Source organism: Leopardus geoffroyi, chromosome C3 (genome assembly GCF_018350155.1).
Source record: "Leopardus geoffroyi isolate Oge1 chromosome C3, O.geoffroyi_Oge1_pat1.0, whole genome shotgun sequence".
NCBI lineage: Eukaryota > Metazoa > Chordata > Mammalia > Carnivora > Felidae > Leopardus > Leopardus geoffroyi.
In genome coordinates this window covers 69,053,122-69,079,192 of record NC_059338.1, presented here as the reverse complement: position 1 = coordinate 69,079,192, position 26,071 = coordinate 69,053,122, and the positions used below count along the sequence as shown (strand labels likewise).

Here is a 26,071-nt window from a genome sequence, read left to right as displayed (position 1 = left end):
GTCCAGGCCCGTGGAATAAATCAAAGGGAGGTTCCGCCGGTGGCCGTTCACCGTGTCGTCCCCACGCTGCTCGTAGGAAGGCCAAGTCTGAGTTCTCCCTGTTGGAGAGGGCGGGTGAAGAGGGGGCACAGAGAGGCAGGGAGGGGGTGGGTGCGGGTGCAGACCCAGGAGCTGGCACGCCCTCCCAGGCGGGGACACACCCAGTCAACCGGTCGGTTGCTACTGCTTCATTTCTGCCAAGGAGGCGCAGGGGGGCATGGGGAGGGGCAGAAAGGGAGGCGGGTGTCTAAGGAATTCCAGACGGATGGTCCAAACTCAGCGCCAGGAAATCCCGCTGGGGGCTCAGTCCCGCCAAGTTACTTAGAATCCGGTGCAGGAGTTTCCAGTTAACCCAGGGATCCGATTCTTCAGTGTCTTTCCAGGGACCCAGGGCAGGAAGTCCCTGGAGGCACCCCTCCCCCTGGTTGTCTGGTCTGGTGACACGGAAGGTCCCGCCTGGTTTGGGGCGGACCCAGCGACAGGTGACCTCACAGCCAAGAGAGCGCATGGCACCTTCTTCACAACGACTCCTGGGGTGCTCCAGCGCTCCTTTAAGACTGGACAGCGCTGGCACGGGGTGGGCGCCCTTGGGTGCATCCTGGACCCCGAGGGGCTCCGGCGGGTCGCATCGAGGAGCCCACACTCCCTGCTGCGTGTCTGCTGTTCCCGGCACAGGGTCGCCTCGGCGGTGCCACTGCGCGAGGCCCAGGTTCCTGCAGGGAAATCGCACTGGGGGCTCTGGGACCCCCCAGGTCCTGACTCCACTCCACCTTCACATCCACACTGGCTCTCGGTTTTGATCCTAAACTGGAACCTTTCCAGTTATTTCACATTTGGCCAAACAGGGTTCTTCAGGTTCTTATTTTTTGCTCTTTCTCTTGCAGAAGGACGTGGACCTGAGCGGACCCCTGGGTGCTGGCAGGTTCTCAGGAAATCGAGTGCTGCGTTCCTGTAATTTGAGGCTGAAACCGTGGGTTAAACCTGCATCCCTGAGCCTGTGCGCTCTCAAGTGAGCAGAAGGGAAAAATCACTTCGGGCAATTTGAGTGGTGGGACTGGTCGGATCTAGAAACAAACTTTCCCATGTTCGGCTGCTAATGGGGTCAGCTTTGCTTGTTCCACGGGGGAAATGCCAGCCCGGCGCCTGTTGAAAAGTTCTGCACTGGCGAAGCCACGGCCCGAGTCACCACAAATGGCACCTTCGTGCCCGCGGATCCTGGGGTGCTTTAGTCCCTGTTTGGAAAAACAAACACAGGCACGACCCCCGGGGCCAGGCTCCCCACCTTCCCGGATGCCCCTGCTCCCCACCTTCTTCTTCCTCACCGAGGTCCCAGTGACACACAGTATTATATTACCTGTGCAACACACTGATTTGACATTTGCAAACACAGCGAAACGGCCACCGCAGCAAGTCTGGTGACCCGTGTCACCACACACCGTTAATACAACATCGCTGGGTATGTTCCCCACGCTGTTTATAGCTGGGAGTTTGTATTTCCTGACCCCTCCCCCCATTGCACCCACCCCACCCCTACCAACCACCAAATATGTTCTCTCAATCTAGGAGTCTGGGTTTTGTTTTGTTTTTTAGATTCCACACGAGAGTGAAACCATGCAGTATTTGTCTGACATTTTAACATAAAACTCGTCCCTGCCATTGCAAATGGCAAGGTCTGATTGCTGATTTTATGGCTGAGTAATATTCCATTGTGTATAAAAACCACATCTTTCTTACCCATTCATCTACTGATGGACAATTAGGTTGTTTCGATTTCTTGGCTACTGTAAATAATGTTCCAGTAAACACTGGGGTGCATGTATCCCTCTGAATTAGTGTTCTTGTGTTCCTTGGGTAAATACCCAGAAGTGGAATTGCTGGGTCATAGGGTAGACCTATTTCTAATTTTTTTGAGGAAACTCCGTACTGTTCTCCATGGTGGCTGCACCAGTTTGCATTCCCACCAACAGTGCCACGAGGGTTCCCCTCTCTCCGCATCCTCGCCGACACCTGTTGTTTCTTGTGTTGTTGGTTCTGGCCATCCTGACAGGTGTGAGGCGACATCTCATCATGGTTTTGATTTGTATTTCCCTGATGAGAAGTGACATTGAGCATCTTTTCATGGGTCTGTTTGCCATCTGGATGTCTTCTTTGGGAAAATATCTGTTCAGATCTTTTACCCATTTTTAACTCAATGGTTTGGGGGTGTTTGTTGTTATTGAGTTGCATGAGTTCTTTATATATTTTGGATATTAACCTCTCATCGGTCGTATGATTAGCAAACATCTTCTCCCATTCAGTAGGCTACCTCTTCATTTTCTCAGTGGTTTCCTTCATGGCAGCATTTTATTTTGATGTAATCCCACTTGCTTAGTTTTGCTTTGGCTTCCTTTATCTTTGGAGTCAGGGCCAAGAAAACCTCACTGAGGCAGATGTCAAGGAGCTTACCACCTCTGTTTTCTCCTAGGATTTTTATGGTTTCAGATCTCACACTCAGGTCTTTCATCCATGTTGAGTTTATTTTTGTATATGATGTAAGAAAGTGGTCCAGTTTCATTCTTTTGCATGTAGCTGTCAGGTTCTCCCAGCGCCATTTGTTGAAGAGATTTTCTTTTCCCCATCGCGTATTCTTGCCTTCTTTGTCGTAAGGTAATTGGCCATATAATTGTGGGTTTATTTCTGGGATCTCTATTCTGTTCTATCCATCTACATGTCTGTTTTTGTGCCAGGACCACACCGCTCTAATTGCTACAGCTTTGTAATACAGTTTGAAATCAGGGAGTGGGATACCTTTGGCTTTACTCTTCTTTTTCAAGACTGTTTTGGCTATCTAGGGTCTTTTATGGTTCCACACAAATTTTAGGATGATTTGTTCTATTTCCGTGAAGAAACGCCATTGGAATTTTGACAGCTTTGAATCCGTAGATTGCCTTGGCTAGCATGGACACTGTTAACAAACCTGTTCTTCTAACCCATGAGTATGGAATATCTTTCCATTTGTTCGTGTCACCTTCAGTTTCTTTCATCAAAGTCTTACAGTTTTCAGTGTACCAGTCTTTCACCTCCTTGGTTAGATTTACTCCTACGTATTTTACTCTTCCTTCATTTCTAATTTTACAGAAAGGCAGACCGCCACATGCAGCGCCTCACTTGAACGTGTTGAGTCTTGGAAGCTTGACTGCCCTACATTCTCCCACAAATGGCCTTGAGAGCTTGTTTGGAGGTTCTTGGAGGTGAACACAGCCACCTGTATGCCTTTGACCGTCCTCCTCTGTTAGGGAAGGTCGTCTGCTTCTACTAAGTGTGCAGCTTCGGGAGGGACGCGTGTGGAGAGCTGAGGGAGGAAGGGGACACCTGCCCAGCCAGCCAGACCAGCCAAATCAACCTTGGTGATCAATGGGTGGCAAATGTCATAGCCAGATCACCCTCTCATCCTATTTGATTCTTTCTGATGTGATTGTAAATGACACTGTTTTCTTGATTTCTCTGACGGTTTGCTATTCGTGTATAGAAAAGCAGCAGATATTTGTATATTAATGTTGTGTCCAGCAACTTCTACTAAGTTCATTTATTCTAACAGTTTTTTGGTGGAGTCTTCAGAGTTTTCTATATATAGTGTCATGTCATCTACACATAGTAGCAGTTTTACTTTTTCTTTATGTGCCTTTATGTTTTTTCCTTGCCTAATTGCTCTTACTAACACTTCCAGTACTATGTTGAATGAAAGACGGAGAAGGGGCATCCTTGTCTTGTCCCTGACGTTAGAGGAAAAGTTTTCAGCTTTTCATTGTTGAGTATATTAGCTTTGAGTTTGTCATATCACGACTTTCATTACCTTGAGGTACATTCCTTCTACACACACTTTGTGGAGAGTTTTTATCATAAAAGGATGTTGAATATTGACAAATGCTTTTCCTGCATCTATTGAAATGACCGCTTGATTTTTACCTTCTGTTTTGTTAATGTGGCGTACCACGATGACTGACTTACAAATGTTGACCACTCTTGCACCCCTGGAATAAATCCCACTTGATCATTGTATGTGATCTTCTAAATATATTGTTGAATTCATTTTGCTAATACCTTGTTGATGATTTTTACATGACTGTTCATCGGGGATACTGGCTTATGATTTTCTTGTGTTGTCATTATCTGGTTTTAGTATCAGGGTAATGCTGGCCTTGTAAAATGACTTTGGAAGCATTTTCTCCTCTTCAGTGTTTTGGAAGAGTTTGAGAAGGATTGCCATTAAATCTTTGAATGTTTGGTAGAATTCACCACTGAAACTAACTGGTACTGGACTTTGGTTTCTTGGGAGGTTTTAGATCACTGACTCAATCTTCTTACTAGTAATCAGTCTATTCAGATTTTCTTCATGATTCAGTCTGGGAAGATCTTAAGTTTCTAGGAATTTATCCATTTTTTTCTATGCTGTCCAATTTTGTTGGTATAGAATTGTTCTAGTAGCCCCTTTTATCCTCTGTATTTGTGTGCTGTTGGCTGTAACTTCTCCTCTTTCATTTCTGATTTTATTTGAGGCCTTTCTCCTTTTTACTGGTGAATCCAGCTAAAAGTTTGTCAATTTTGTTTATTTTTTCAAAAAACTAGCTCTTAGTTTCATTGATCTTTCTATTATCATTTGAGTCTCTATTTCATTTATTTCCTTCCTGATCTTTATTATATCCTTCTTTCTGCTAACTTTGGGTTTTGCTGGTTCTTCTTCTAGTTCCTTTAGGCGTAAATTGTTTATTTGAGATTTTTCTGGTTTCTTTGGGTAGGCTTGTATTGTTATGAACTTTTCCCTTAGAACCATTGTTGCTGTATCCTGTAGATTTCACTATGTCACATTTCTTTTTTCATTTGTGTCTACGTATTTTTTTTTTTACTTCTCCTTTGATTTCTTCTATGACCCAGCACTTGTTCAGTAACATGTTATTTCATCTCTATGTATTTGTTTTCCCAGTTTTTCTTCTTGTAATTGATTTCTAGTTTTATACCATTGTGGTCAGAAAAGATACTTGATAGGATGTCAGTCTTCTTGCGTTTATTACGACTTGCTTTGTGGCTTAACACGTGATGTGTCCTGGACACAGAGTTCCACGTATATTTGAGAAGAATGTGTATTCTGCTGGTTTGGGGTGGAGTACCGTGTATACGTCTGTTAAGCCCATCTGGTATAATGTGTCATTTGAGGTTGATGTTTCCTGATTGATTTTCTGTGTGATGATCTGTCCATTGATGTAAGCGGGTGTTAAAGTCCCCTGGTATCATTGTATTGCTATAAATTTCTTCTTGTAGGTTTGCTAATATCTGCTTTAACTACTTAGGGGCTCCTATGTTGGGTACATATGTATTTATAAATGCTGTACCTTCTTGGTGGATTGACACCTGTATCATCATATAGTGTCGTTCATTGTCCTTTATTATAACCTTTGTTTTAAAGCCTCACGTCTATTTTTCAACGATGGAGCGACGTTGTGGTTCAAGACTATGATTTCAGGTGCTTTGTCCCCTGCCCCCAGCGCAGCTACAGGGAACGCGTGCTCCAGGACCTTCCGCTCTCAGTGCGGCAAGTGTCCTGACCTTGGACACATGACCTGGGCCTTTAGCGAAGCTGTTGGAGCTTCTCCTTCCTAAATGTGAGCCCCTCATGAGGCCAGGTATCCATCCTGGGGTCACGGACACCTTGGGGCGGCCATCGGAGCTGGAGAAGCCTGACCTCACCAGGTGCCCTCCAGCCGAGTGAGTCCAAGAGGCACCATGTGGCAGAAGAGCCAGGACCCAGGGGTGGAGGGTCTGGACAGGTCAGGTTGTCCTTCAAGGTGTCAGACCTGGTCTGTGACAGGAGACACTACCCTGGTGGGCTCTCCACCGTGACGGGGAGATGGCGGGTCCTGGGGACAACAGCGAGCGGCCTCCATCTGGCCTCACGTGCCCTGCAGCTAGGATTCCCACAGGACAAACAACGACATAGGAGTCCTTTCCTATGTGTTTTTTCAAAATTTTTTCACTCTTTACAAAATGGCTATAAAAACATCCCGTTGTTTCCCTGTTGGACGTAAAGCAATCAGAATTTAATTGGATAAAGTGCCCCGGTGATTAGGAACATGAGCTCTGAGGTGACAGAGACCCATGTCTGAGTCCCAGCTCGCCCACTTACTGGTGGTGTGAACTGGTGAGTTTCTGGAACTTTACAAGCCTGGGTCTGCCCATCAGTGAAGTGGATTAAAACAGCACCTGTCTCACTAGGAAGACTGAGTTACTGTGTCCAACACTGTGACACATAGTAAGCTCTCAAAATTAATGCAAATTGCTGTGGTTCAGGGTTTCTGTCATCTGGGATTCGTCTTATCTGCAAACACCAGAGCAGCGAGAACAGTCACAACGTACGAGCAGAAAAGCTCGGTCCTCTGTTCGCACAGCCATGTCCAGACCGGCCTACGTATCTAAATTCTGAGCACAGTGATAACGGCGGCCACTTGGAGGACCACTCACTGACTCCGAACTCGTTACCACGTGAAGCCTCGCAGTCTCGGGAGGAACATAACCATCTGCCCCATTTGGCAGGTGCGGAAATGGGGACGGACAAGCCAAGTGACCCACCCTGGGACAAAGCGATGAAGGGGGAGACCCAGGACGGGAGCCCGCCCGGCGGGTCTGATGGCGGTCCACTCCCTTGCTCAGTGTGCCACCTGCCCCCTGGCCCTCTGTGTGACCCTTCTCCTGGCCCTTGGCAGGTTTGGAAAAGCTGGGGCTGGGGGAGCTGCAGGACAGGCACACGGACAGCCAATGGGCTGGGGGTCACCGTGAGCCCGGAAAGCGCCACGGCACAGCCGTCCAGACCCGGGCACTCGGGGGCCAGATCGCCCCATATTTAGAAGCCCCTGAGAGCTTCCTGCTTCCCCAGCACTGTGCACAGATTTCCACTGGGCCATCAAGAAAAATCAGATTGTGAGCTCGGAAAGATGGACACTGAGGGGGAAACAGTGGCACATGCAAGGGGCAGAGCCCTTCAGGATGGTTCACCGACCACGCACGCCCAGTGACTATGTTGTAGAAATAGGGTCCTACCCCCCACAAACATGGCACACGATCCTGGCGGAGCTGAAGAAACACCGACGCCGGGGCCCCGCTGGATAACCTGTCGTAAAGTCGCACTTGTTACTTTGACCCATCGTTTAATTCAGCCCCGTTTCTATCAAGTCTTGAGACAAAAAGCCCTCAGGCTGCACCGTGGCTCTGGGTCCAGGATCGTGGCTCTGGGGTCTCCAGCTGGTTAGCAGTGCAAGGTCCCGCACCTGGGTCTGGCAGGTGTTTTATGGCACCGTGTGGGGGAATAAAGGTGATCTAAACGCACAGAACAAAACTCCAGGAAGGACTCGGCATTTGCGACGCAGGCGGCCCCCTGGGCCACGGCCCTCGCTGGCGGGGGCCACGGCCCACCTCCCCATTCAGACCTCCAAGTTTGCCGTACCTGTTCACACCGTGTTCTCCAGGCTCCACAAAAACAAGCGTTCAAAGTTTCAAAACGGAGCTGATCAGAACGCGACCGACTTGAAGAGGTGTGAAAACCGGCATTTTGAACTGACGGGATCCCGCCAACGACTCCCTCCACCGAGTCTCTGTTTCTGGTTGTCTGCGCAGGGAGACGCTTCCGGACCTCAGAGTCCCCTCTCTTGGACCCAGGCTCACCTCAGCCTGCGGTCCAGATGGGGGGAGGGACACAGGACGCCCCACCCTGAGGTTAGGGTCGCCGGTTTAACGAGTGAGAACACCGCACACTGGGTTATATCAACTTCAAATTTAACAAAGTAATTTTCCACCATGAGTTAAGTCCCATGCCAACGTTCAGGGCACGTTCACAGTAAGAAATAGTTTGCTGTTGGGGCGCCTGGGGGGCTCAGTCGGTTGAGCGTCCGACCTCAGCTCAGTCAGGATCTCACGGTGCGTGGGTTTGAGCCCCGGGTTGGGCTCTGTGCTGACAGCTCAGAGCCTGAAGGCTGCTTCGGATTCTTGTCTCCCTCTCTCTCTGCTGCTCCCCTGCTCTGCTCTGTCTCTCTCTCTCTCTTTCTCAAAAATAAATACACATTAAAAACATTTTTTAAAGAAATCATTTGCTGTTTATCTAAAACTCAGATTTAACTGTGCACCCACATCTCTTCTGACATGTCCCCTGGAGGTTGACCCCGGGGGATTTGGGATGGGTGGGCAGTAGGGGCTGGGCTCTGAGGACACCCCTGCCGCTGGTGGTCTGGCAGCCCCTCTCCCCCGCTCCCTGCCGACGCTCCACCCCCCCTCCCCTAATCCAAGTCCAAATCCCTGGGGGAGGCGCTTCCCGGAACCCCCAGCCTCTTCCCGCGCCGCACGCACACCCTGGAGAGAACGCCATGTTGTTGTGTCTTGCTTCCCACAAGAGGCCACACGAGCTGTGGACGGGCTCCTGGTGGAGCTCTTGTTTTCTTCTCCCCACCGGGCTCAGACGCCCAGAAGAAAACTGCTGTTTGTTTGATCATAATTTCAAGACCCGCATTAAAGCCAGGGCCGAGCCAGCACGCCCACCTTTCCTGGCAGAAGTCTGTACGGCTCTACCCCCCAGACACGGGCTGATCCTGTCACCGGGCGCCCCGTCCCCTCACTGACCAGTGCCCCTTCGTGAACCACACTCTAGAATCATCACAGACATTTAGGGAGGCCACGGAGGAAGGAGCTCTTGGTTTCAGGCTTCCAAGTGTGTGTGCTCCCAGCAAAGCATTTACAGCTAAGCCGTAAAATGCTCAGAAATAGGAAGAAACATCGACACGACGACAAAATGAGGGTTGAGATTAACGAGGCCGTAATACAATCTGTTTTCATTTAGTGCAGAGAAAATTAATTTTTGAGGACATTTCATTTAACTCTGCAATATTTTGCAGTTTAACCTTTGGTGCTTGAAACTTTTCTCTTTTATTCCCTTTAAGCCTAGGACGGGCAGGGGAGGGGAGCCGGTTTTACGATGGTTCTAAGTCCTGCTTCCCGGCCGATGGCCAGGCTCGCTGCCTCAGCTCGGGGCCCCGTGTGCTCAGGAAACAGAATACCGTGACCGTAACGCTCAGCTCTCCTAGCGACACGTCCGCTTCAATAACCCAAGATCCAGCCGCGAAACAGGGAGACACGTTACCTTCCAGAGCGAGGCACCGGGGCGGGCTGGACGACCAGATGAGGTTGTGCAAGCATTCAAGATACTCCGACCCCTCCAGCTTAAAGCCAGGAAAGCAGTGATAGGAGATGACGGTCCCCACGGGGAAGGACGTCTGGAACTCGGAGATGTTCACGTAGCCGTTAGAGGAGGAGAGAGGTCTCAGGCAGCCTGTGAGGGGACAGAAGGGGACAGTCTGGCTTGATCGCCTCTGTGCACCTTCAGACCCGCCCCCGCCCCGGTGGATTCACTCGCTGGAAGCGTGACCTGGCCTCTGGGGACTGAGCGCCTTGGCCAGACCCCTTCATCTGCTCGACTGTCCCATTCGTGACTCAGATGTTAGGTTTTACGGCTGCACACGGCGGGTGGGGGGGGGTGGGGAGGGGGGTTAGCTGCAGGGCCCTGGCCGGTGGTCGTAGCCCTGACTGCACCTGAGAATCACCTGAGGAACACTGGTCCCGTGCCCCAGGTCCACAGGCAGCCTGGACACTCTCCAAGTAAGCCGAATGTGCTGCCGGGCTGAGGACCACCGTGGAGGGACCAACACCCTGTTTCAACGGTGGGGGGGTGGGGTTGGGGGGGGGCCTGGGGGGTTCGAGAAGGCTATCACGCAAACCCCCTGCTGCTGTGCGGATTACAGAGTGGGTGCCCGCCTGACCCGGTGTGATTCCGCCCAAAGACCCAGTTGTGTTTTATGTGCAGTGGATAAGGGACCCCGTGGCTCTCAGCCTTGAGAATGACCTGGACAGAGGGCGTCGCAGACTGCTGGGTCCTCCCCTGAGCCTCTGGTTCGGGTCTGTGTGGAGCCCAAGGACGGACACTAAGGCTCCGGGTGCTGGTGCAGCTGTGGGGCCCTCTCGGAGGCCCAGTTCTGTGTGCTTTCCGAGTGCAAGTGGGGCTGACACAGGAGCCCGTGCAGCCAAGGGGACACTTCCAGTGGGATCTGTGCAGCCCAGTGGGGCATTCCCAGCACACAGACCCACCCGGTGTGGCATCCACTGCAACCATGGGGTCTCTTACTGCCTTCAGTGGTTCCACTGGCAGGAATAATGGCCCTGCCGAGCCGTGCTCTTCCTGGGGAGAACTAACTGTGTGTGAAATAAATAACGTATAATGGAAATCCCTCCTTTCCCTTCCAATCACCGAGTACAAATTACATCACACCCCCCGCAGCAGGTGACCGGGCCCTCCTTCTAGGTGGCTGTGTTACGTATCAGAAGTATCAGAGGGCTTTGTCTTCGGGAAACTGCTTTGGTCAGCAAACCGGCAGGTGATGTCCGTGTACGAGGGTGAGACCAGGGTGCGGCCAGAGAGGCCCCCCAGCATGCAGAACTTCGGCAGACACTGACTCTGGGCGGACCCCACACGGCCGTGTGCTGGAGCCACAGAGATCTGCGGACCCAAGAGACCACCCCCCGCACCAGCCAACACTCGGGGTGGACCGTATCTGAGACGCAGCCACATCACCTCTCCACGGCCTTCGATGATTTAACGACGGAGCTGAATGTGGACGGTGTTCGTAACAAAAGTGAAATGTGGGGGGCAGGGGGAGGCTGGGGGTCAGGAACGAACAGAATCAGTAACTGAGAAAACAGAACAAGGGTATCGGCACGAACACGTGATGCATCAGAACCGAGCAAATTCAGAGGCGCTGACACAGGGGACCCTCGCCTCCTGCCGGGGAAGAGTGCAGTTCTGAGCCACCCACACAGGTGAGCTGGCTTCCTCCAAGGAGCAACCAGCTGGCCCACGGCCCACAGCGGGCACCACGCGCTGCTCTCTAATACCCGAAGTTCCCCCGGAAAAGGGGCCTTGGGACAGGGCTCCCTGACTGCCCAAAAGCAGACAGAAGGGGTTATGACTCAAGCAGTAAATCAAAGAAAGAAAGAGACGCTGTGTGCCTGGGGACAGCCTGTCCCGTCCTAAACACAACAGTAGAAACCAGACTTTGAGTCAGTAATGTGATTCCTACCTGCACCTCTAGATAATAGAGTGGCTCCTCCTTGGGCTTCAGCCCCCCGGTTCTACAGTGAAAGCCTCAGGGTTATGTCATTCTAAGGGCCAATTATATCCCCCCCAGGGCTCTGAGGAGTCAGGCTGCCTCAGGCAGGGCACAGACAGGGCCCCAGTGGAGAGGCGCCCATTGGGGGGGCGGTACAGGCAGGGGCTCCAGTGGAGAGGAGGGGAGGGCGGGGGTCCCATGGGGGGGCACAGGCGGGGGCTCCAGTGGAGGGGAGGGGAGGGCAGGGGTCCCATGGGGGGGGCACAGGCGGGGGCTCCAGTGGAGGGGAGGGGAGGGCGGGGGTCCCATGGGGGGGCACAGGCGGGGGCTCCAGTTGAGGGGAGGGGAGGGCAGGGGTCCCATGGGGGGGGGCACAGGCGGGGGCTCCAGTGGAGGGGAGGGGAGGGCGGGGGTCCCATGGGGGGGCACAGGCGGGGGCTCCAGTGGAGGGGAGGGGAGGGCAGGGGTCCCATGGCGGGGGCACAGGTGGGGGCTCCAGTGGAGGGGAGGGGAGGGCAGGGGTCCCATGGCGGGGGCACAGGTGGGGGCTCCAGTGGAGGGCCGGTGGGTGCAGACCAGGCCACTGGAGGAATGAGGCTGGCCTGCAGGGCTGACTGATGAAGCACCAGTCTCCAGCCCGGTGGGCCTGCTCCCTCCTGCCGCGCTGAGACCTGAGTGTGGGGCAGTGGACGGAGGGGCTGGGTGAGCATGGGGAGAGCCACACCTGAGCCCCCGACAAGGACCCTGCCATTGGGCATTTAAAAAAAATAACTGTGACCGAAAGAGCTGGTGAAGGGGCACGTGGTCCTCACATGGTGTGAAAGGGAACCTTTGGAAAGTGGGGGAGCAGCCATGGGGTGAGGGGAGTTTCCACGGAGAGCCCCGCCGTGTGGTGGGGGGCGTGTCCCGTCCTCCAGTCCTGCACCCATGTTCTCCTGAGGGGCCCCGACTCCAGCCCCCACGGAAGGAAACCACTTATCTGCAACCACGGCTCGCAGAGCGTCAGAGCCTGCCAGCCGGACTCCCACGTGCGGGGCCCACGTTGGTCGTCACTGGACCCGGCCCGCCCTCCCCCCAAATGATGAATTATGCATGGGCCTCTTGGGCCCTCGGTCCAGGTCACATGTCAAAAAATAAAATCAGAACTGATGTGAATGAGGGGACTTATTTTCACAAACAGGGTCGACGTCGGCCCAGGCAAATTTTAAAAGTGCAAGGAATACTCACTGTGCGGTTTGGATAAATCTGAATTTGATTATTTTTCTGATCCTTGTGCATTATAAAAAGGGATCGCATTATGAAGATCCTCTGTAATCTTACAGAGGCCTCTGTGAGATTAGCCATAAGTATGTTCTCACCACCACTGAAATGAGTGTAAATACTGTTTTCATTGAATATACAAGAATTCATCACTGAGCTCACGCCCGGCCGCCAGCCTCCTTCCTATCTCCTGAACAATGAGGTATTTCCGCGAATGCTTTTGCAGGGAGGGGGCAGGGACTCCGATCCCAGTGCAGGGGGCGCAGGCCGAGCACGGTCCCCGCGACCTGTTAGGGACACGTGCTCTGCACCCACCTTGACAGAGGGGCAGATTGTCCCAAGTCCCATCATCGCGACACAGCGAAACCATGTTGTGGAGGTCAGGGTAACGGATCTTGAACCCTTCGTGACAGGTGACGATCAGCTTATCTCCGTGTCTGTAGGTCTTGTTACGGATCTCAGCATCTTCCACCTGAGGGACGCGGCAATCTGCAATTGCGTGAACAGGACACGTTATCGACCTGACTGACACCACTCGTGGCTCCCAGCTTCACTCCTCTTCCCAGACCCGGCCTCAGGCTCCACTTGGGGCTCAGGTGTGCCCACGAGCGGCACAGCCTGCTTCTCAGGGACACAGGAGGGACACGGGAGGGGACACAGGGAGGGGCACGGGAGGGCATGAGAGGGACACAGGGTGGGACACGGGGAAGGACACAGGGAGGGACACAGGGAGGGGCACAGGAGGGACACGGGAGGGACACGGGAGGGGCACGGGAGGGGCAGGGGGAGGGACACGAGAGGGACACGGGGAGGGACATAGGAAGAGGGATCCAGCCACGAAAGCAACTTCATCTCCTGCCTGTGACACTCGATACCACACAGTGAGCTCTCGGTGATTGTGGAAATGAGGGAAGAAACAAAAGAGTTGGGGGTTCACGCCGCCGCCCACGTGGTGGTCCCCCCACGGCCCGCAGCCTCGGCCTGTGGGGCACAGAAGATACGCCTGGTGGAAAAGAGGGGCCGAGGCAGGACTGCACCTGCTAGGACTTCCCACCGACCTTCCCCACATGTGCGGCCGCCAGCACTGCCTCCCAAGGGGGCAGCTGGAGCGGTGTGGAGGTCGGGAGGGGACGGGCCGCCCGAACGAGGGCCCGAGGAACAAGGAGTGCACACAGCAGATGATCAAGAGATAAAATAAAGCGAGTGACGTCTAACCCTGGGCCTCCAGCGCCGTCTCCTCCCAGCTCAGCGCACAGCCGCCAGCCGGGCCGTGCCTCCGACTCACACGCGCCCGAGCGAGAGGTTTATCCCACCGTCAAGAGTCAGGAGGCCCTGCCTTACGGGGGGTTGCGCTCCAAGCTTCGGAATTTGTTATGACGGTTCTTATTGGACCGCCACACGGCTGGAACAGCGTCAACAGAAACCCGGGTCTTCCAGGCCCGCGAAGCTCCGAACTGTCAGCTCTGAGGCCTGAGGCGGCGGAAGACGGCCCAGAGCTTTGGTGTGGGGCTGGGTGCACAGGGAGCACCGGGAATCTGACTGCAGAAAGTCAGCGCCGGAGAGCCTTGGCCGAGAAGGGCCAGAGGCTCCGAGGGCCGGGGGCTCCCAGAGACGGGGGTTCGAGGGCCCGGGGTTCCGAGGGACGGCCGCCAAAGTCAAGGCTCACCAGCCGGCCCTGCCCTCTTCTCGAGAGCAGGGACTGTGCCACCGGCCTCCTCCCACATCCACTCTGCTCTTCTAGACTCCCCCCACATCTGGCAGAGAAGAAACGCCCTGGGAAACAGGACCCTGAAGCCCCCGGGGTCCCGCCCACCAGGCCTTCCCTGGGCCTGGGGATCTCAGCAGAGCCCATCTGGCTGGAAACGCTGTCCTGCCTCCAATCTGACCTCTTGGCTTTGAGCTTTGGATGGTGGCAAGGGGTTTCAGCTGCTCACGTTTAACCAACAGTCTCCCACCAGAACAGCCGAGTCCCCCGGAATCAGTGCCGGAAGAACCCTGGTCGGCATCACGCAGTCAGACCACTGCTGCCTTCTGAATGGAAAACGTGCATCAGTCCTCAGTATCACGATGCCGGAATCATTCACAGCAGATACAAACACATTCATCAAGGCACCCGCCTATAAAACCTCGCCGTAAATCGACCCCATGGCAGGAATCTACGTGACGGAACAGCCATTTCCACAACTGACTTGGAATCTGTGCTCAGCAGGCAGCCAGCTGCAGGGAGTAAAGTCCGCGGGCACCAAGGGCACGCGGACACTGGCCGACTGGGGACAGGAGCCTCACGGTTTCCCGGCGAAGTGGTCGGTAACACAGAGGGCTCTGAACTCCCGACTACAGGCCCGTGTCCACAGGCAGGGGCCGGGGCACAGACAGGGCATGTGACACACAGGTCACAGGGAACCACAGCCTCCCAGCCTCTGCTCAGAGAGGGGTCACCATGGGGCGCGGTGGAGGACCAACTGCTGGGGGACGGGGCGCCCACCGACCGGAGGGCTGGAGGCTGCAGTCTGAGCTCCCGTAAGCAGGGCTGTGCTGGGACAAAGGACAGAAGTGAAACAGACAAGCTGTAATAAACCCTAAACCACACCTCGACAGGAGCGAATGGCACACAGAGCCATCCTGAATTTTTACCCACAGCGTCTGGCGCCCAGCGTCCCCGCTGAAGAAGTGTGTGTGCCCCAACCAGCCAACGGTACCCGTAAATGGCTACGGACAGTATTTCTGTGGAAACAGATAAGCCAGGATCTTTAGTCTCTGAAAATAATGTAATCTTCATCAATGCTGGCTTCAAATGGAAAAAGCACAGGTTTTCTATAGCACAAATGCATCCAGCAGGCAGCAAGGATTTTTAAAAGCCGCTATAAAAACACCACTGCCAAGGACTGCGAACACAGGTCCATCAGTATTGATTCTGTCGTGCAGAATGGGGTCAACGATCAAACCCTCCGTAGACAGCACTCAAATGGACACTTCGGGGACGTAACCAAGAGATTATCAAAGGCTTCCCTCCCAGACCCGCCTGCTGTCACCGAGAGTGAGTCCTGCTTTGGGGCAAAGGATTTAATACCGTAAGCAGATGAAGGAGGGGATATTAAGGCGGTGTTTCGCATTTATACCGAAGAACAGGTTAACTGGTCCTAAAGAAGTCAGCACACGGGGGTCCTAAAGAACGGAGCAGAAAAGGAAAAAAGTCTTAAGAATGCGCACCACACGCTAGACTTACTCCCTTTTCCAGTGTTAGTTCCGTGTGAACTAACTGATTTGATTCCCTAAAACGCCAACTTCAGACACCAATGCTCGCCAAAAAGTGCTTCCGGGAACTGAGTTGGTAGCACGCACTCGAGATCCCCAGTTCACGGCCGCGTAGCACAGCCTCTGGGAGTCCTGCTGTGCAGGGCTCTGGGTTTGTTTACACCGGCATCTGTACCGTTTATTTACTCGCCCGTCTGTCCCATTCGCTGGCTCGCTCACGCACTCAGCAGCGGGCTGCTGAGTCCCGCTCCGGGTGCCGGGCACAGAGAGACAGTCGGGAATAGCACCTCGTGGCAGCTGTGTGCAGAGCGACCGCTAACAAACGAGCAGATGTGTGAGCTAGAGCGCGACGGGCACGATGGTGGCTCTGACGAGCAGGTGCCAAGGTCACACAGACACTGACCAAGGGCCCCCCGGATTTGGGAAGACAGGACGGACGCCCTGAGGAGATGACATCTGTTAAGTACAGCCCGGCGGCAAGAAGGACTCAGTTGTGCGGATCCGAGAGACGGAGGTTTTGGGCACAGGGAACAGCCGGGTGTCGGCGTGTCTGAAACACAGGCAGGCCAGACCACACGGCACCTTGCAGATCAGGGCGGGGATCTGGGGTTGGCTTCGTGCGACGTGCAGCTCCCAGAGCTTCTGAAGCACGGCTGTGGCCCGCACACCGAGGGATTACCCGACCCAAAGAGAGGCTCGGTCTTTGCCCTCGGGTCCTGGGTCATGACCTCCCTAGTGCCCTCCCTGAGCCGAGCGTGTCCACCGGGAGCCTCTAGGCCACAGCAGACGCTCTGTGCTGACGGTGTGACTGAGGCTGGGGAGCCTGGGTCCCTGTGGATCCACTCGGCCTCTGGGGAGCTGGAGGCCGAGCCCCGTGAGTGGTCAACCAAGCCTGCGTGGCCGAGCCCCAGGGACAACACTGGGCACCAAGGCTCAGGTGAGCTTCCCTGGTGTTAGCATTCACGCATGTTGTCACACGACACTGCGGGGAGAAACGGGCACCGTCCACACCACACCACCGCCACGGGACAGCCAGGGAACAGCCGCCAGAGGTGAGGTCAAGAGCATTCGCAGCAGCACGGCGGCGCTCCCCTTGGTGTCCACGTCGGCAAGCAGATGGTCCTCCACTGACCACACGCTGCGCCACCTGCCCGTGTCGCTCACGTCACGTGGTCTCCCCACGTGGGCATCTCATCGTCACTGTCCTCACAGAATAAGGTGAAGGCAGGACAGTAAGACGTTTAGAGACAGAGACCATGTTCACATACTGTTATTATGGTGTGGTGTTATAATTATTCTATTTTTTTAAACGTTTATTTATTTTTGAGACAGAGAGAGACAAAGCATGAGCAGGGGAGGGGCAGAGAGAGAGGGAGGCACAGAATTGGAATCAGGCTCCAGGCTCTGAGCCGTCCGCACAGAGGCCGACGCAGGGCTCGAACTCATGGACCGCGAGATCGTGACCTGAGCCGAAGTTGGACGCTCAACCGACTGAGCCACCCAGGCACCCCGCATAATTATTCCATTTTATAATTAATTATTATGTTTATCTCCACCTGTATCTAATTTATAAGTTACACTTTACCATAGGTGTGTATGTGTAGGAAAAAACACAGTTACACAGCGTTTGGTATCATCCACAGTTTCAGGTGTCCATTGGGGTCTTGGAATACGTCCTCCACGGATAAGGGCGGACAACTTACTTGTAACAGACCCAGTGAGAAAAATCCTGAAGGTCCATCAACATCAGAATGTTCAAATTCTGGTCTATTTGTAACAGAACACCCTGCAAATGTACCAACCACAGCTGCACGGAAAATAGCGTAATTTCACAACCAAGTAGAAAAGTCTAACGTAAAATACCTAATGTGTAATTCCACGTATATGAATTCAAAAATAAGGCAAAAGTAAATCAAAGTGGTGCCGTGTCTGGGAATGCGCACGCCTGGGCTGAGTGATAACCAGGACACGAGCTCCTGACCCAGGAGAGGGGCAGCCTAGGGGGGCCGGGGGGCCGTCCACTGTGTGCTAATTCTGTGGGCTGTGGGGTTTCGTGTGCTTTCCTGTAAAGGTTATGTTCTATGAGTTTACACAAACAACTACGCAATCCAGAGAGAACAAGAAGTTCGCTGGGAATGAGTCCCCCCAGCTGAACTGGGGCCTCCGGCCGGGCAAGCAGGGAGTGCTGGCAGAACTTGGGGACAACTGACTGACTAGGGTGGCATCTGGATTTCCAAACCCATGAACCCTCACCATCTCCCGAAGGCAGAGGTTGCCCCACCCAGAACACAGACCTGCTTTTCTCCGATCGACAGTCTCAACCATTTCATGGGTGAAGGAACTTGACGTCTCTTCCCACCTTCTGGAATGTCGCCTTCACTCTCAGTGACGAGGAGGTGACAGTAAACACCTGTTTCCCAGAGCTGAGCTCGCAGGGACGTGAAAGCAGATGGTCCCCATACCCTCTACCCACCGGCTGCGCCTGGAGTGTCTCCTGAGAACCTGCTGAGTCCAGACGCCTAGGGCACCGCGTGGGGCAGAGGCGCTCCCCGCACGCCCCCAGGGCAGTGCTGTGAACCCCGGCGAAGGCGGCATCAGCACAGCCTCCCCGCGTGGGTTCCGCACCGGAGGCCCAGGTGGGTCCCCAGCACACGTGGGCTCGGGTGGGACTATGGACGTGGCCCAGCCCTGGAGCCAGGAGAATCAGTCCCCCTGCGGTGGGTGTGGAAGGGTGCAGCTGGGAAGCACTCCATTCTTCACAAGCAGCCAACCTAATCTGGGTAGTTTCACCTTCGAGCCCGTGAAAACCTGCTTTCTGGGGAATCCACACCATCTGCCTGGTGCTGGGGGCTCCTGACAATCATGCGCCCTTTGCACTCGGTCTGACCGGGGTACTCTGTGTGAGCAGAGGGACACTGACACTCCCACAAGCCCACCTCCACGGCCCTTGCTCAGACCGGGCAGAACCCCGGCGCCCCCGGGACACGGGGACACTTGGGGCAGCTGGTAAGGGCTGTGCTGCTGAGCGAACCTGTCTGTGGTGTCCCGCCATCACCCTGTAGGGATGATATCGGTCATTTAGGTCACTCATCCCCTCTGTCTCCCCACCGTGACCTTATTTGCTCTGGATTTGTTTTTGCTCTCACGTCATGACCACGTTAAGTTGAAATCTTTTTAAGAAAGTAAACCAAACTCACACTGAAGCCACAAGAGACGGGGGAGGGGAGGGGAGGGGATGGGGACAGCACAAATGAGAAGGGGCAGTGCTCCTGGGGACGGGGGTCCTGGGGGCGGGGACGGGGGTCCCGGGATGGGATGGGGACGGGGATGGGGGTCCCGGGGGCGGGGACGGGCACCACTCTGCTTTCCCGCCTGAGGAGACGGCAGTGAGGACGCAGCAACCTGGGGACAAGCAGGTGCCCGTCCCTGTGGACACAGCTGCTGTCGGATGCCCACGCCCAAAGCAACGAGACATTTCCGGTGATGGAAGATACACACGTGGAGAAAAGGACTGTAAATAAACATTCTTAGAGCGTCTCTGTCTTGGTGAAGCCCCTGGAGCCGGGGGACATTCACCCTGACCCGGGGGTGACCGCAGAAGGTGACCCAGAAGGAGCGGGACGCGCTGCTGTTGAACAACGGCTGTGCCCCTGCGTTCAAGGGCACGGGGCTTACCCGCCACCCTCACCGGCCACGAGTGAGGCCGCATCTGCTCACTTAAAATTCCTAACGTGATGATACTACGTAAACGCACTCTGCACTTGCCCCTGGGAGGCTCGGAGAACCTTGTACCAAACTGTTTGTCTTTTACAGGAGCCCCGGTCAGGTCTCCAGGCGCCAAAGCCCCTTAGCAAGAACTTACACATAATGCTTGCTGCAGGGATGGCCTGTCCCCCATTCGGTCTGCAGGGAGGGGACACGTGGAGACCCGTGCTCCAGGCCACGTCAGCCACAACCAGAAGATGAGGACAGTGGAGGTGGAAAATGCTGGCGGCAAGTGGGATCCAGCCCCGTGAGCTCCCATCTTCGCCGCCCAGAACAACTGACAGCCTCCTGGAGGACGTTCCAGACCCCGCTCTTTCTCAGGCTCCCCGGGGGCTCTGCAGGAAGAGCACTGAACGAGGAGTCCGGACACTGGTCCCAGCCCCAGTGTGTCTGCCACGTGACCCGTACTCCCGGGCTGTAGTGTCTCTGTCCACAAATGCCAGCACGGGCGCTCTCTGACCGTACGAGTTCATCTCCCAGGATCTGCTTCACACCAGAGAACGTCGTGTCCTCCCCCCAGGAAAACACTCTGGCACGTCCCGGCGTGTGTGGGCCTCAAGCTGTTTTCAGGAGTTTAAAAAAATATGCAGAGAGCTGCTCTCACTCCTAACCTTCCAAGTCCGGAGGCCTGAAGACGTATTCTTAGCAAGTTCTTGAGACGAGGAGCCCACGGCACACACTTTGGGAACCAGGGGCCTGAACGAACAGACACGACGCCTCCCCCGAGGGGCGTGGGTCTGGGGTCAGGAGGACACATGTCACCCGCTCCCGCCTCCCCTGGAGGTCATCATCTCGGGGGGCAACGCCTGGATCTGAATCCCGCTCTTGGACTCGCTTCCTGGGAGGCCCCTCTCACCTGCACTTTCTCGTCTGGAAAGTAAGGTCGTGACACCTGCTTCGTGGGGCTGGGTGGGAACCTCAGGAGGCCGTGCACGGTCCCCGGTGCACACGCCGACCCTCCTTAAAACACAGCGCTCTTGGTGGGGAAGGGACGCCCAGGTAACGCGCAGACGTCCAGGTAACACGAAGATGCCCAGGTGAGGGGCAGACGCCCAGATGCACAGGTAACACGCAGACGCCCAGGTGTGCACTGGGGGTGGCCGGATGTGTGCACCTGAGTGATGGGCGTGGGGAAGGTTCCGGTGCTGATAAAAAGCACACCAAGCCAATAGGAAAAACGGGAGGGTTTACACGTGCTTTCCAGGGGGTGAATGAGTCAGAATGGCTTCAGCCAAACACACCTAGAGCTGAAATGTCAGGAAAAGCCACAGAAAGACCCAGAAACCCGAAGTTGCTCAGCGTGAGTACTCTCAGCAAACGCCCACCTGAGAGATGCAAACCTTACCCACATGGCCTAAGGCTGCGGGGGCCCCGCAGACGAGCAGACAAAGCGCACTGAGAGCCCGGCCAGCGTGCAGAGGGTGGGCCCGGGCCTCCCGCCTACAAGGGCCACGAGGCTCCCCTCCCCCCTGGCCATTCCAGGAGTCGTACTCATGGCCAGAAAGGCCCTGGGGGTCTCCGGACAGGGGCGGCACTTTCGGGGCACGTGCACGTGCAGCTCGAACAACCCTTTGTCCCCCAAGCACCCCCCGCTCCTCCTGGGGCAGAAGGAACCACCCGGCTGGCCACAGGCAGGGTCCCCCCCACGGTCCGGGTCACAGCGCCTCCGCTGGCTGCACCCTTGTCGGGAAGGCGCCCCAGAGGTGCGGTCTGGGAACCTGCTCGGGACGAGCCCCGTGTGAATCTGTCTGAGACCTGTGACGCCCCATTTGCCGGACGCCCATCCGGTTTGCTCACTGTGCGTCTGCCTGAGACCGACGTTGGCATGACCGTGACCATCCACGGAGCCGCTACGGGGACAAGAGAACCGTGTCCAGCCGCACGCAGATCACAGCTCCTTTAGCATCTAAACCCCGCTGCATAAACACGCACGGGTCCGTCTGCCTCCAAAGCTTCCAGCAGAGAAGCCGCAGGCGGAAAAGAGAAGGTTGTGGTTTTGCACGAGGACCAGCTTGTCTGAACACAGAGCTGCGTCCACCTGAAGCTACAAGCTGCCGTCTGACTCTCGTGAATGTCCCAAACGCCCTCCCGGATGAGGGTCCTAAGGGTGGGGGGGGGGGTCTGGGCAGAAGGTTGTAGATCGCGGCCTGGTAACCTGGGTTCCCCCAGCCGGGACCTGTGGGCCATTCTCCATCTGAAAATGCACAGCCGGTGTAGCAATGCCAGGGCGTGGAGAGGACTCTGCCCGGCCGTTGTTTCCACGAATGCCAGTGGCACGTCCGTTTGGGCAAGACGCAGGCAGATCCCCCCCCCAGCCCCCATGTGCTATTTTCTCATAACCTAAGTAGATTCGAATTACTCTTATTGTAGTCTCATTTGCGTACTGATTTTCTAAACACACCCCTTCCTTACGTGTGCAACACTGACCCTGACCCTGTCAGGGGAGGGACGGCCTCTCCGCGTCCTGGTTTGACACGAGTCCAGTAAGTGTTCGTCAGGTGGCTGCAGGCAAAGTCAGCCTTCACCCACAGCGAGAACTGGGCGAGGGGTGTTTACCCGCGGGCAGGTGTCCCCCAGCAGACCTGAGCAGAGGCCCAACGGTGGCTCTCACCCTGTCCCCTGGGCTCTGGACTTGCCACATCACCGCCCTGCACCCGTGGGGTGTGTTTTCAGTCCCCTCCACCACACCGCTGCCTCCCCTGCTCCCTGAACAGTGACCGTCCTCAGCTCTGCTTCGGGCCGTGGGGGCTCCGGTCTCTCCAGCCTGGAGAGGACGTCTCTGCATCTGTAGGGTGGAAGGTCTCAGTGCCGTAAAACTCCACCGCCTACGTGATCAGTCCCATGAGTCCAAACCTGAAACTCGGTCGTTTTCTTGGAGGGAACGATTAAGACTGGAATCGGGGCTGAGGTGGAGCATGGTGAAGAGTCAGAGGGCATCCGGGCGAGCCAGAGAGGTGCCACCTCGCTTCTGTAGGGCGCCTGTAGCAGGATAACAACGCATTTTCCTGCATCTAAACCTACTTTTCAAAAATCCGCATCTCAGGCAGGACTAGCCGACAGCGTGACAGCCCAGGAGGGGTCCAGGTGACAGCGACAAGACCAGGGGCTGGACCAGGTCTGTCCCTAAATCGCCATTTAACTCTGGAAAGGCTCTCGGTTTCTCTTTGGGTCCGACAAAAACCAGATCAGAAGGGAGGTTTGGGCCCCACGTTCCTCTGAGTCCCTCCGCCCTGAGCACCAACACTGCCATCTGTAGTAACCACGCGTCCTTGGTAGTGGCCTCCGTGACACGACCTCGCAGGGGAAAACCCACGGCTCCAAGCCTACTGCCTGCACGTCTGCTATGTGACCGGGACAAAGCCAGCGAACCTCTCTGAGCCTCACCTTCCTAACCGGGGAGGCTGCCCCCTCAAGCAGGGGATGGACGAAAGTGCTTCTCAGCGTTGAGGGCTTATCTGAACGCGGTGACTGACCCGTTACTACTACCGCCCAAAATTCAGCACCTTGATGCCCAGACGGAGGGAACCAAGGAATTCAGCAGCCCGGCATCCGCATGGCACAGTCCTGGCCAGGGCGGGAGGCCACACACACCTCAGCAGAGAATGATTCCACGTTCTCGCCTCTGTGGGACACCCACGGTGCCCCCGCCCCCGCGGTCCACGAACAGTGGCGCACGTCTCCACCATCGCAGCAGCACAGGACGCCCCTTCCCGCACGTCTCCCAAAGCCCACCAAGGTTACCGTTGTTATTGAGAAACGGCTGCTACTTAGAAAGGTGGTTTCTGTTCTTCTGAACTCTCTGAAACGATCCTGAGAGCACAACACGATGTCTGGACCCTCTGTGGAAAGGGTGGTCTTATTTTCGGCTGTGGAAGGAAGGGCTGGCAGTCCCCGGGGCACCCCAGGAGCACGGCCCTCCCCGTACACCTGGGGCTGTCCACAGCAGACGCTCCTTCCCTTTCCGGAATTACTACAGACTACGTGCTTATGGAGGCCTGGAAAGGGGCCATCTTTTTTTCTCCCCCAGGACGGAAATACGGAAAGGTCTCCCCATCTCCGGGCAATAACCACGAAGCCCACGTGTCCTCTTTGCCCTCAGATGTTCCTGAGCTTGTCCAGATTTTAAACACTGAGACCGTAGAGCACAGATTCTGGCAGGAAAGTCAGGATTTGCAAACCAAACACACTTTTAATCAATAGAACCTTATGGAAACCGTAGCCTGCACGGGCTGCAAGGGAGCAGAAAATCTGAATGTACAGGGTGCCTGGGTGGCTCAAGGAGGTGTCTGACTCTTCGTTTCGGCTCAGCTCATGATCTCAGGGTTCAGAGCCTGCTTGGGATTCTATTGGGGGGTCTGCTTCTCTTCTGTTCCGTTTATTCGCCAGCTTTGCTCTTTAGAATCCACACGGAGGTGAAATCACGCGGTATTCGTCTTTCTCTTATTTCACGCTAATTCTTTGTGCTAATTTTCTCTTTAAAAAAAAAAAAAAAAAAAAAAAAAAAAAACCTTGAAATTCAAAGCCAGGGCAGGGCGAACTCTGGGGGCAGGCCGCAGTCCCCAGGAGGGCTGAGCCAGTACCCCGTCAAGGCCTCCCCAAGTCAGCTACAGAGAGATGTTCACAAGAAGGATCTCGGCTACTTCAGAGTAACAGCCCACATGCTGCGGTGACAGCTCCGTGATAAACCAAAATCAACGACGGACACTGAACCGAGAGACCCAGGCTCTGCTGGCCTCAGACACACAACCCGCATCGCACCTCCCCAACCAGCTGCACCCAGGGCTCCCTTCCGGACCCTACGCACCTACAAGCAAAGCCGTCTCGACCAGCAGGCGTGGGCTGGCGCGAACGGTAAGTGACTGCCGTGTCTCAAGCAGGATACTTGCCAGAAACAAACACCCACCAGGTCGGCTGGCCCTGCGGTGCTCCCTCCTTACGTGGCTCATGTCCAAAACGTGCGTCTCCGTATGGACCGAGGCTGCGCACAGTGAGCGGCTCTAACATTCTCCCAGCCGCTCGCTCACACAGACAAAAACGGTGACGAGTGGGGTTGGAACTGGGGCGGAGGAGGAACACGGTCCCTCCTGCCACGGGGGCGAATTCATCCCGGGCCCCAGCCCTGGCCACACCGCCTTCCCATCTGCATGCAGGCTGGGCCGGATGGCGCGGCCCGGGGTATTGGCCTGCCCGGACGGGGCGGGCAGGGCGCGCACTTTACCTTCTCGCGCACAGACAGGCTTATCGCTGGGGATCCAGCCGAGGGTGCCGTTAGGGTGTCGCACACACAGTCTCTTTGTGGAGCCCTTCAGCTTGAACCCGTCTTCACAGTGAAACTGGGTGACAGAGCTCTCAGGGAACACCCCTCCGCTGGGCGTCCTGAAGCCGTTCTCGGGGACGCCTGGGTCCGTGCACGCCTGAAGGCCATCGAACCCTACATTGACAGAGAGAAGAAAAGGTGCCTCTGAATGCATCCCCCGGACGCCGAGGGCCTGCCCACGTCAGGGACAGACACTGTCATTCCACACGCCATGGCCACACGGCCACACAGCACGAGAGACGAGAACAGAAGCCCTCTCTGTGACTCGGGCGGTGCTGGCGGGAGTCCTCCTGACCGACCCCACCCTTTGTGGAGGCTAGAGGAGCTGAAGCCACAGAACAAAGACGGGAAGGAGGTGGTGGAACCTGAGCCAGGCCCTGCAGGACATACTGACGACACTCCAGGGACAGAACAACGCTGTCGGGGAGGCCGGGATGGCGTCCTGGCAGGGTTGGCCTGAGCAGTGAACGCCCCTTCCCCTCCCCTCCCCGCCCCTTGCCCTTTGCTCCTTCCCTTGTGCCAGGCCTCCTGGAGGCTCCCCGAGGTCCTGGTGGCTTCCTAACCCATGAGACCAGCCCTGCAGGGAACAGTGTGGGGAACAGCACGGTCCGGGCTGAGCTGTGAGCCCTTCATCTTTGCGGCCCACAGTCCATCCCGGTACTACACAGAAAGAGCTCCCCAGACGTTTGAGGAATGAATGAACCGTCCTGGGGAAGGGAAGCATACTGAGGTGACCCTGGAGGGCCGGGTCAAGCGAGAAGGCAGTGGGCGGGTGTCCGGGGGTCTGCAGACATTATAGCTGGAGGGAGAGCCTGTGCAGGTGTCAGAGCAGAGGGGAAACCTGGCAGGTGCCCGCGGGGAGGGCAGCACAGTGTCCTTAAGTGATGGGGTCGTGTCTTCACTTGGAAGGAAAGACACAGTCGGGCGCCTCAAAGTATTGCTCAGATCGACTGCCTGCAGCCCAACAGCCCCAGGCGACCAGGGAGGGGTGGCGAGGGGCAGGCGAGGGCCCGGTGAGCAGCTGCCCACCAGCCAGGGGGGATGGGCCTCTGGGTCACTATGGGGTGGGAGTGTCCTGTCCAGGGGGACCTTCGGAGCAAGAAAGAAGCAGAGAGCAGGAGGCAGAGCGCGAGCCGAGGGCGGGGCGGGAGGCGGAGCCACAGTGGGAGGTGGAGTTGGGGGCGGAGTCAGGAGCGGAGCAGGAGGCGGAATGGAAAGGCAGGCAGGCGGGAGAGGCAGAGTCGTGGGGCGGGGTGGGAGG

General features: G+C 55.8%; 1 protein-coding gene across 3 annotated transcripts in view; it reads right to left on the bottom strand.

Annotated features, from left to right (window-relative positions):
* SUSD4 (sushi domain containing 4) overlaps nucleotides 1-26,071 on the bottom strand; it is a 90,863-nt gene that overhangs the window by 22,474 nt on the left and 42,318 nt on the right. For 2 of the 3 annotated variants that reach the window (XM_045453320.1, XM_045453321.1), the window contains exons 3-5: nucleotides 24,712-24,924; nucleotides 12,789-12,962; nucleotides 9,194-9,382 (exon numbers count right to left, since the gene is read on the bottom strand). In XM_045453320.1, coding sequence (XP_045309276.1) covers nucleotides 9,194-9,382; nucleotides 12,789-12,962; nucleotides 24,712-24,924 — 576 coding nt within the window. The remainder of the gene's footprint in view (nucleotides 1-9,193; nucleotides 9,383-12,788; nucleotides 12,963-24,711; nucleotides 24,925-26,071) is intronic. The other variant, XM_045453322.1, reaches the window with a different exon arrangement.